Here is a 12,272-nt window from a genome sequence, read left to right on the forward strand (position 1 = left end):
TGACTCCGCTGGTTTTGACATTCATGTAGCCACATGAATTGTATAGTGTCTGGGAAGATGAATGATATATTAAACTAAATACGAAGAGTTTGCTAAAATAGTGATAATGCTAGCTCTGGAAGACTGTTATGCCGTCTAAATGTACAAGGCAGTCACAGTGTTTACATGATAACTTTCAGGTGCACTAACACTGTAGCTGGCTTATTACCCATTTCACTTTAGCTTTTGTCATTTTTGAAGGAGTTGCAACTAACCCGGAAAACAGTCATTCTTACTAGAATGTCCAAACAAGTCATGTGTCAGTTTGAGTATAGCTGTGAAAGTATTATACCAAACTTTCTGAAGTCCAAGCTTTTAGATTTCAGTCTTGCTTTGTTTTGGAGGGAGACTTTCATCTGCTTATGCAAATTCCAACAAAAAATTGAGTCCTTAGATCGGAGTCTAAATGGTAAGGTCCTTTATGTGCTAATTCATTTCTTTAGTTTCCCTCACACATAAGCTTTCTTTTTCTGTGTACTCCCTTAAAACACCATAAAAAACCCACCTTGCTATGAATATTAATAGGCTTCAGGTTTTTTTATGACTTTCTGTTTTTTTCAACATCTGTGCCTGTGCTTAATTAGGATATTCCTTATATATTCAAAGTAAGGTTTAATTGCTGTAAGTCGTATGCTTCTTATTTTTAATGTTTTTGAGCAGCTGTTACAACAATTTTTTTATTATTATTATTTCATAGGCAAATTTAGAAAACAAACCAGTAAATGGCCGCAGACCAGAACTCATGGAATGCAGTATATGCGGTCATGGTGAAAAATACAGGGTGAAAACAAACCAAACACAATCCTTTGAAAATGCACAGTCTAAGGAGAAAGAAAGAATGACAGGCTTAGAAGCAGAGAAGTGGACACATAACGAGAAGCCATCTTTTGGTGTCCATGTCAATGGAGATACCCATGGAACTGTGACAGGCCACGAACACTTGAAAAATGCAGAAGAAAGCGAAAGAGCGGTCTCTCCCAGTCAATTAGCTGAGCCAAAAAAATCATTTGCACAGACCATCAAAAATGGCATAAAAACCCTGCATTACTCATCACCAGAAGCAGTTGCTTCACTGAAAAAGGCATCTGTACAGGAAAGGACGGATTTGACAAGCAACTCCCATGCCCAGTGGATGAAGGCTACCAATCTGAATGACATAGTCAGCTCTCTGACAGGTAGTGTTAGCTGTGTTCACCCAAACAACCAAGGAAATCTTTTCATGAATGAGGAAAACTGTACTTGCAGCGTCTTTCAGGATTCTGATAAGTCAGTAGTGCAAACCAGTTCTGTTTTGGATCTGCAAGAAAGCTCATGTTGTCCTCCATTGGTTAAAGAGGAAGCGCATGGAGAGGATGGCTTCAAAGTACCTAACACAGAGATGCAGCATGAGAATCCTTCACTCCAGCCAACTTTCTTGTCCCTGATTAAAAACAGAAACCTAACTGTAGAGCAGGTTGTAGCTATTGAAGCTTTAACACAGTTATCTGAAGTCCCTTTAGAAACAACTTCCCCAGCGAAAGCTGAAAATACTGAATGTATAGAAGAAACAACTTCCAACTTGCTCCATAGTTATAAAAGGGATATTTCATCCTCCTTTACGTCTTCTACATTAAAAGAAATCAAAGACACTTATTTACAGAAAGAACAACAGCTCTTCACTCACTGTGCTCACTCACAAAAGCAGCTCCCAAATAAGGCAGTGTTGTACAATGGCCAAAGTTCAGTTACTGAGTTGTGTGATAAACCTGCCAATCTAGCTAGCGAGATGTATAAATTGCAGTTATCTTCGAGAGATACCAAAACTTTATCTGAGTTAAGTTCTAATGCAAAATCATTTTCAGGACTTAATACCAAGAAAAACTATGATCCACTCACCTTTTCACAGTATTGCAATGTCCAACATGCAAGTAACAACTTGGATACTCTTGGCCAGTTAGATCAAAAGCCAACCTGTAATGATTTGAGCTTGGAATCTAATTCTTTGATTAAAGAAGGAGGAATTCACAGCCAGGATGAAGAGGATGTAGCTACACAACTAACTCAACTTGCAGCATTAATTGAATCAAACCGGACAAATCCAGAGCAGAAGAATGACATAAAGACATCACTGCTTAACCTAATATCCCATGAGAGGCAGGCAAAACATAACCAAGATCTGTTGCAGAGAAAAGAATCTGTATTTTTTAGGCATAATTGCAGTTCCTTACTGTTAAAGCAAAAACAATCAACAAATAAAAAAGGAAATGCTGTACCATGGAAACCAAGACATAAAAAAAAGCCTCAAGAAGCACGTTATCAACAAATTAATCAAAACCAACTAGAGTTGTTGTCGTGCCAGCATAGTGAGCTACAGGACATTTGGATATCATCAAAACTGCACAAGCTTGGTCAAACCATGCCACAGGACTCCAGAATAGCTCTGTCTGAAAAAAAATCTCCAAGAACCAAAGTACAGAAAGCACTGAATCAAAATGCGCTAACATTACAGGAAAAACCTAGGTTATTTCTTCCTCAAACGCAGATAAAATTCCATAGATTATCTGAGGTACCACAGGAGAAAAAAAAAGACAGGTTGTTTGGCTATGAAGTGGTGAACGAGCAAATCAAAACTACAGGCTCCAGTGACCCACCAGGCATCATTCCCCTGAAAAATGACATTGCTGCATGTAACCAATATAGTGATCTTCTCTCTCATAAACCTCTGTCAGTTTCAGAGTTGAAAACGGCATCCTTGTTACCCAGACCAAGTGAAAACACACAGATGTTTACAGAAAAATGTAATTCTCAGGTACAGCAAGCAGTGAACATTGGTCAGACACATCCTTTGCCTCAAACTTTTAGTCAGTCTAACCTGAGAGCTAGCGACACACGCAGTGAAGATAAAGTCTATGTCCAGCAGGGTGCTGTTGATGGACAGGTAGATCTGAAGTCGCAGATGCTGCCTGTTTCCTGCAGTGCAGGTCAGGTGCCAGGCACTGTGGAAACTCTCAGGAACATGGAGTGTGCAGGTGAAGTTACCATTCTAACGTCAAGAAGTTTGGGTACTGACCATCCACGGAGCACAGGTGACTCAGGGTGTTCTCCAGCAAAAAACACACTCAGCAGTTTTCTCGAATCACCTATGAAGTTTCTTGATACTCCTACAAAAAATTTAATAGATACACCTACAAAAAAAGGACAGTCTGAGTTGCCAACTTGTGACTGTGTTGGTAAGTCATCCTTTTGCCAACTTTTGCCTGTACCTTTCACATAGATGTGTGTTTCTGTTCCTTCCCTTAATGCGAGAAAGTGTACTTGACGTTTAGGTGTTGCAAAAGGAAAATTGTTTTGCCGCTAGGTAATAGAAGAAAATGGTTCTTTCCTTTTCAGTAACCTATGCCTGGTGTTCTTCAGGCCTGCAAATCACAGCAGAATTCAGTATTTTTGGCCTTGCATCTGACCTGTTTAAGTTCTCCATTGTTCAAACTCAAATTGAGGAAAAGAGGCTTTTCCGTTTGTTTTCTCATTATTGACTCATATGCTGTATAACTTCATCTGAGTAAATCAGATCATGATTTCTATGGTCTTGAACTAGTTTCTACGTGAGACGATCTGGACAAAAAAATTTCTCAATACCTTTTCATTGTTGCCTAAATGCCTATTGAATAAGCAGCAGGGAATAGTTGAGGGCAGTTGTGTTACTGTTACAGTTAGCCCTGGGGGTGATGGGAGTTTCTGTGAAGATTCCTACCTAAGGCTTCTAGACGTCTCATCTCAGAGATAAGAGAGGAGGTGGAGATTAGGTAATAAATCCAGATATGGAACAGTTTGTGTTGTAGCATGAGGTGTCGGATTGAACTCAGTACTGAGAATTTTGCAGTACAACTTGATGATGCTGTTGGACATGCTGTGTTTTCAAACTATCAAAGCACACAGATGGGGAGGAAAAAAAACAATTCAATGTTGTACACGGGAAGATTTTTTCATCTTTGCTATAACGTTCTGAATCAACAAGCTGCTAGTTAAGAGACCTAGATTAAGTTTGTTGTTCTGTAGTATGTATAGGACTGTCAGCTGATGTTTTTTGGCCTCGATTCTCCATTATCTAAAATGAATTGATGTTTGCTTACTCACAAGAGCACTGGGAAGCTTACTTAGTCAATATGTGTCAGGTCCTGCAATGAAAATCGCAAAGAATGCAAGGTACTACTATAAATAGAATCTCTTTGTAGCATCAAGAAAGAAAATCTGCTAGGAGACTAATAGGAGAAAGCGAGCATAAAATAATATAATTTTGATGTCTCTGAGGAGGAAAAATCAGTCATACCACTTATTCATTGCATTTCAGGGGCAGATTTTGTGTATTTTATTTGGAAGAAGTTTCTGTAAACCATTTCTAAGCTGACTTGTAGTGATGTAAATAAAATATGGATGCGTCGACTTAATTTTCTCAACCTGCTTACAGAGCAAATTATTGAGAAAGATGAAGGCCCGTATTACACACACCTCGGGACAGGACCAAGTGTTGCTGCTGTGAGAGAAATAATGGAGAACAGGTGAGAAGATGCGCTTTTTACTGCTAACGGTATTTTTGACTGTGTAAACAGGAAAGAGGAGCTGTGAGAAAATGAGCACAATTTGGCTTTGTTTTTCTAAATTTTTGCTGTACTCATTTGTAAAGCATTTTCCCGTTCTGATGTGCTTGAGGGAAGCTCTTGCATTCCAATTCCAAATTCATGCATCTTGTCTGAGCTCCAGCAATTTTAACCAGTGTGCTCTTAGGTGCTGTTGAAGTCCATAGGGATGACAGAGATGAGCCGCTGGCAGGAGTCGGCTTTCTGGTGTCCTGCATGCAAACAACCTGTCACAAAATGGACAGAAAGTGACTAAGTGCTCTAGGATTTTATTTTCAAGCAGATAACATTTCCTTTCCAAATAAATGTTCCCTTAGTGACAGAAGCTTGTTACTGGCGTAGATACTTCAAAATTGCTTTTGCAAATAGGACTGTGAATTTAAAAGTACTTTTTTGTTGTTCTAAATATTTTTTTTTCTCTTCTGTTCTCAATAAAGTAAAAGCGTTGTTCTTGTTTGAACGTGTTTACTGTTTTAAAATGCACTTTCAGTTTCACTCCTGAACTTTCTTAATGCAGGTATGGAGCAAAAGGAAGCGCTGTGAGAATAGAGGTAGTCGTTTATACAGGAAAGGAAGGAAAAAGCTCTCAGGGGTGTCCGATTGCCAAGTGGGTAAGTTTTTATGTTACAGTAGTAAAATTGTTTTGTGTAGCTTTTAAGTTTCTAATGATTTGTAGTCTTTGAGCTTAAATATAATCTGATCTTTAATGAATGTCTGCTGCTTCTTCATGTAATTGACTTACAATTCTAACTGAATGATGAAGCTAAGGATATCGCTTTTTAATCTGTGGTGCTGCGCTTTGGTTAGAATGCGTTTGAAAGAGAGGTGCTTAATAGAGCTGGCAGAGATGAGCAAATCTAGGATAAGATCACTTGCAGTGTCTGGAAGCTGGAGTGTCTAGTGAAGTAAGCTATTGGGAAGTATGAAAGAAAAGAAGGGAGAGCTGGAAAACTATACAGTAACTTTTTAAAACACTCTTCTCACTTGTATGAGCTGTCTCATATACCGTGGAGTTTGCTACTCGCTTTGAGGGACTGAACTCACTATTTGGAAGCGTAAATGTTACGGTGATAGTTTTCACCAAGGTCTTGTCTCACATTGCTTCATAAGAGCCAGGAAATGAGTTAACAGACAAGCTCCAGGGAGGAGCTTGGAAAGAAGTGATTGTCCTTAATCTTTGCTGAAACCACCGAGGGAGGTAAAAAGTAGACTGGAAATCTTGTGCACTGAGTTTTGGAAATAAAAACAATTTGATTACGTAACAAAAATAAGAGTATTATTTATCTTATGTGAATGGTACTGCATGTATATTTACTGCTTATATGTTTGGAACAGTTAAAATGTGTTTTTCATACTCCGTGCATAAACTAATGTTCAGATAGGAATCTGCTATGTGTATGTCGCTCCAGATGATATTTAATAACAAATAGGCATCCAAGAGGAAAAAAAAAAAAAAAAAAAGATGGTCAAATTTCAGAAACAACTGACCCAAAAAGAATGGACTGGTTTTTGTTTGCTTGTTTTTGTTTTTAGCACTTCAACTAAGCAAAAAACCCTCAATTTTAACCGAGGCTGGAAATTAACAGTCTTACCTTAAAAAATAGTTGTGAGCCTTTGAAAGGAAGAATAGATTTAAAACTAATTCTGAAACTTCATTTTTCTGTTGCCAGTATCAACATACTGCCTTTTATGTAAAACAGAGATGGTGGATTCTATTGTGCATCTGCATGGGTGTAGGTGTCCAACATGTGTGTACAGTATGACAGCCAGAAAGCACTCGATACATATATAAAAGGCTGCTTAAAGATTATGGTGCAGTTCAGTTAAATTTTTACATGTCAAGCATTTGTGAGAGTAAGCTTGAATGTTAATTGAACTAAATTCCAAACGTCTTTTATGCAGCAGACTTCTTGTGTCTTTCCAAGTCTGCTGTTAGTGTGTGACTGCGCAATACAAGAGAAGGAAGGAAATCATAAAAACCTTCTCTGTGTTTTATCCTGCTTATAATCCACATTTTTCTTTTTTTTAGTTGATATTCTTAATGTTTGAGCTGACTTTTGATTGGCAATGCTAATTTTAATCCTTAAAATGGAGCATATTTCTGTTTTGGCTATGACCAAAGAAGTGTAATTCTGAAATATGTTTGAAAGCATAAGGAAAAGGTTTGCTCTGCTCTCAAATCATTGCAGTCACAAGGTTCTGCCAGCTGCACAGAGACATTCACTTGCTCATTTACAGTATTCTTTGGGACAGACTAGTTTCTGCTTTGCAGATGGACAAGCTGTTGCCCCTAAGGCTCTTGAAGGACTTGTTGGCAAGAGCACTGCGATGGAGCTCTGCTGAAGCAAATGTGAAGAGGAAAAAATTAATGTAATGATCGTATTTAGCTTTTTTCCCCCATTAATTTTCCCTTTTTCTGTGAGTTAATTTTGTCATTTATCAGTTCATTAGAAATATCTTAGAAGCAAAGGAGGCTTTATAAGATATGCATATATTTTATATATATTATATAACATATATATTCCATATATATTATGTATATATACGTGTATGTGTACAATATAGGTATATTATATGTATATAATATAGTATATATGAATATACATATTATATATAGGAATATATAATATACCTATATTATACATATACATATTATATATATTCTTATCTGTTGTATATTTTATAACATATACTTATATATATTCTATAATATATGTATACATGAACATACGTATATATGTTATATGTAAGAATATATATATATTCTTCTGTTCATGACTGTATTTCATAATACTCATTTCCTCCTAAATTGTTTTCACTTTAGTGGCTCCATACATATATGTAATATATTAAACACTGAATGAGACAGGCTCCTTTTTTCCAAAATGGGCTGGCTTTTCCTTCCTTAGTTTTTAGGGTACAATAAACTTGCAATATCTATGTAGGTGATAGCTGTATGATTAGAAAATAACAATCATTCTGTGACATGTGCTGGGGGTTGCTTTTTTCTTCGTTTCTTTTGCTTTTTTATTTTGTGCAAGTTTATCCTATTTCTGCATACTAAGTTAAAGGAAAAAAAGCTTTGAAATAATGGAATTGCCAAGCTGTCTTTCTCGGTTAGACCTTTCGTATAATCACATTACAGTGCCTCCCCCATCACCAGCCAGTGATGAGTGATTCATATCATTCCCATTGTTTATCAGTACTTTGTTTGATAATGGATGTGGTCTCTCTTTTTCTTCTGCTTTCAGTACATCTGATGGGAAATAAAGATTACCTCAATTCATTTAAGTGAAATGGTTTATAAATCTTTTATCGGTACGATGTTCATCAGTAGCTCACTCTAGGTATGATCCTGCTGCGCTGAAATCAAAGATGATGTCAGTGACCTCAGAGGACAGCTTCATATCTTAATGTTTCGGGGTTAAACCTTTTTCCTTCAGGTTCCTTCTACTAGTTGCAGTGGACGTTGGCCTGGATCAGCTTTCTGTTGTCTTCATTCGGTGTCGCAATGTAATTTCTAAGGCTCGAAGTTGGAATAAAGACAGGAGATGAGCACTGTTAAGAGCAGCCAGGTTGGGTGGGAGGTCCTTCTTGCCGATAGCCTGTCTCCAGCACTGACTGATGGTTGAAGAGCAGGGCAGCCGACTCCCAGAAGACTCACTTATTTTCCAGCAATTCATTCCTCTGAGGTTCCCTAAGCTGAAGGCAGTGGCTTGATATTGCCTTTCATAAATGTTATTGCCTTTATTTCTCCTTTCCTTTTTTGTTCTCTTGTGCTTGGAATTACGGTGGTGGTGTAGCAATGTTTTCAGCCTTGTGCTCTGTTCCCAGCAATTCCTAGCAGTTGCTTTTGCTTTTCTCTCCGTTGCAGAATAGCAGCGATTTCTATCGTTATGCCAAATTCTCATTTCTGCATGGTAATGGCTAACCATGTGCATTAAGAGTGCATGCTACAGTGAATTTTATCAGCCATTCTTACTGCCTACTCAGCAGTATAAATTCATCCTTCATTTGTTTGCAGATTGTGTTTGTCTTCTCTACTCTGAATTACTCATCAACTGTTGTCATGCTTTTATTTGCTCTTAACAAACATGGTGGAGAATACAGACTTGAAAGCGGTTCTGCAGAGCTCCCATCAGACACATACCAGCCTTTGTTTCTTGTCTTTTCAGCAGTTATTCACATACAGTCTTTTCCTTTGTCCCAAGACATATTAATATTTGCGTTTTTTTTTTTTAAGAGCCTTTACTAAGGGACCTTACTGAGTGGCTTCTGAGAATCTAGAAAGCCATGCAGTATGGCCAAGTGTTTCACAAACATTTGGCTTCTCCCTGTGCATCATACTTATCTGTGTGATCATTGGTTTGTGGCACAGAGCTCCAGGTATGCTCCACACGGACAACGGGGCTAATGTTATCATTGAACTGGGCTTTTCCTGCTAGGATCGTTTCCCAAACTGCTGTCCTCTTAGTGCTCTTCAAGCCTCCTGGTACTGATGTATTAGAAACCAAGACTATGCATACTGGATTTGAAAATTCAGTTGTTTCATCCTCAAGTTTCTGAAGTGGCTGTCATCTGACCTTGGCAAATGGTAACTGTGTTTTGGGAAATGAGTGATCTTTTTCTTTTGTCACTGCTGTCCTACAACCACTTCTTTGGGGGCTTTTAACTTCGTAAGGGGCGCAGCTAAGGGTTTTTTCTCTGAAGTGAGAGTCCTCCCAAATGACTTTTTGTGAACACAACAGAAGTGGTTTTTGCATCTCTGGACTTATCTTCTCTGAGTGTTTTGGTTTTTTGGTTTTGTTTTGTTTTACACCTGGATGATCTGTTGACCCCTCAGATTCTGTTAGCCTGCTGGTGGCTGTAATTTGTTTGAGAAATGTGCTACTGTGGGGTTTTTATGCCTTTCTCAACCTCTTTTGTTTTGTTCTGGTTCCCTATTTGGGCTTTCTGCTTATAACTTAACAGAACTTCATGGTCTTTTTTATAGTGGTGGTCATAGATTGGTAGGATATATATATTAAAAAAAAAAAAAGGAAAGGCAGCAGATTAAAAAGAAGGAGTTGCAAATACTTTTACAATGTAGATATATTTGAAGTGGCAGCCTTCTTTTAAGGACCTGGACTTAATATTAGCCACTGAAATTGATCAGATTTTCAAAAAGTAATGCTTAGATAATGCACTGTTAGAACCAAGCCTTTACAGATCATTGACCTGGTAGGAATTTGTATCTAAATACCAGAAACTACACTTTGTAGAGTGCTGAATGAGCTTTTGTTAACAATTGATTCTCTGCAGAGAAGAGGGTTTGTTTGTTTGTTTTTTCGGTTTGCTAGCTTGGGTTCAGTTGAGAAAGAGATTGGGAATAGAAAAAGTAAGAAAACTGAGAAGTGATTTGAGCTTCTAGGCTGTCTTACATACAAGTTAGGGTTAGAAGGGGTGTGTAATTTATTAAAGAAAATGAAGTGATAAACGAGCTAGATACCGCGCTCTGGGGTAGGTGACCATTACTAATCAACGCTATCAGAGGACTGCTTTATGTGGAGTCCAGCACCTCTAAGCAGGTTTTATTATTTCAAGGTTTTATTTCATATGTTAAACTGTCTTTATGATCAGATGGTGATCCCCATTTGAGAAGTCTGGTAGGAAAACATTTTTGAGAGTGGCTGGTGGTGATTTTAGTTGTGTTTTTGGACACTTGTATTAGAGCAGCGCTTTCTTGCCAAGGTAGCTTGTGCAATGGGTACTACAGCTATGGAGGTACTGCATGCATGAAGACTTATCTGCTAAACACAGAATTAGAGTTTATTTTGGATGAAACGTATTTGTAATAACCAAAGTCAAGCTGTTCTTTAAGCGGTGCAGCACTTTGAGATCAAAATGATTATACATTTTTACACGGTTTCTGAAGTAAACTGAAGCATCTTAAAATGTCTTGTATTTGGAAAGACTATTCAACAGTTAGAATAAACATAAACAGAAAAGCTATGTTAAGGTAAACAAATTAAGTAAACAAAAGTTTGCTCTGAAAGGAATGTCTTCCCTTTATTTCCATGGAAACTACAGCAGATAAAAAAAAAGCACAATAGCACTGTTTGATAAAGCAAATTCTCTCATACTAAATGGTATTTTTCAGTTTAGTCACAGCCATTAGCTATGCATGATGAAAAAGAGCCTGCGCGCCGTGCTTGTGGAAAATGTGCACGAGTGGAGGTGACTCCTTGTTGCCACTGCTGAAATGCACCATCCATCCCACACACTGTGCTCCCATCTGCTGTTTGGTATCCATAAACGTTTAGCAAGCATTGATGAATGTCACTGGGTGCCACTTTTTCCACTTGGAGAAATTCAGTGACACACCTTCGTGCACACTTCCATGTCAGATGCCATTGTGTCAGACTGCCCCTCTGTTGCCATCAGTCACACAGCAATAAATGTAACAGGGTATTGGTGGGAGGCTTCCACCTCCACTGCCATACCTGCTCCACCTCTGAGATCCTAGGCCGACATCATAAAATAGGAGGCATGACTTTTGGAGCAACCCTCGTATTACGAAAGACTCAACATTCAAGTTGCTGTTATCACTACATTAAAACAAATGGTGATATCTGAACAAATGGAGCATGGGTTCTCATTTGTCATCCGTATCACAAAGTTTATCAGTGATGTAACAGGAAGGGAGCTTTGAGAGACTAAGAGTTGTAACAGCACTGGGAGGTGAAACTTGAATTTTGGTCTCATTTCTGCAGCATTGGTTGAAGAAAATATATCTATATTCCTGTTTGTGTTTTTGTGTCCAGTATTGCTTCTAGTAGAAATTTTTTAAGTGATTTGATGGTAATTCTTTTAAAACACGATGGTGGTATTCCTGTAAAATGAAATAACTTCACAGTATTGATGGTAACAGTTCTGTTTTAACTTAGTTGATGTAGTCTACTGGTAATCTTGAAAAGAGAGAAATTAGCAAAGATGAATTTGTTTGCATTTTAATCTCTCTTAGATATTCTGAGAATAAAAGGACATCTTGTCTTAGATGCTGTGATGTTAGCGGACAGTCAAGGGAGCAGTTTGCGTGTAGTTTCATGCCCAGTTGAAGAGTGTGCAGAGCAGGGCTGACAGGTATCAGTCAGGTGCTGGGAGGAGTTTGTCAGGTGTCTCTGTTGCAGCTGAAACGAAGTATTTGTTGTAAATCTTCTGGTGGATACCTAGTACTGGTGACAGTTACTACTTGCTAAAGCAAGTTCAGGGATCTTCTGGGCCTGGATAGCTGCGAAAAGTGATCACGTTACTTAAGTGTTATGAAGTTTGTAAGGAATTACATACAAGTCTGGGTTTTCTGATTGTAATTTGTCTATGTGAGACACCAAGAAACCATGGGGATTTTGGTGTGGAGTAAGTTTTTAGTTTGCCGTTTTATACAGCTCTGTTTTGAATTCTACTGCTTAATGAGCAGTTATTTTCTCATTCCTCCTAGGAGCATTACAGACCAAAGTTAACCAAACTGAAGTATTTAATTACTTACTTGAGCATTTTTTTTTTTAAAGTTACACTGCAGAAGTCACGGACAGTGTCTGCAGCTATTGGAGCTAAGACTTACCAGCTGATTTGTGCGTTGTT

General features: G+C 38.0%; 1 protein-coding gene across 5 annotated transcripts in view; it reads left to right on the forward strand.

Annotated features, from left to right (window-relative positions):
- TET1 (tet methylcytosine dioxygenase 1) overlaps positions 1-12,272 on the forward strand; it is a 72,893-nt gene that overhangs the window by 26,658 nt on the left and 33,963 nt on the right. For all 5 annotated transcript variants that reach the window (XM_021397557.1, XM_021397556.1, XM_021397558.1 and 2 more), the window contains 3 exons: positions 737-3,248; positions 4,484-4,574; positions 5,170-5,263. In XM_021397557.1, coding sequence (XP_021253232.1) covers positions 737-3,248; positions 4,484-4,574; positions 5,170-5,263 — 2,697 coding nt within the window. The remainder of the gene's footprint in view (positions 1-736; positions 3,249-4,483; positions 4,575-5,169; positions 5,264-12,272) is intronic.

The sequence above is a fragment of the Numida meleagris genome, chromosome 5 (assembly GCF_002078875.1).
Source record: "Numida meleagris isolate 19003 breed g44 Domestic line chromosome 5, NumMel1.0, whole genome shotgun sequence".
Taxonomy (NCBI): Eukaryota; Metazoa; Chordata; class Aves; order Galliformes; family Numididae; genus Numida; species Numida meleagris.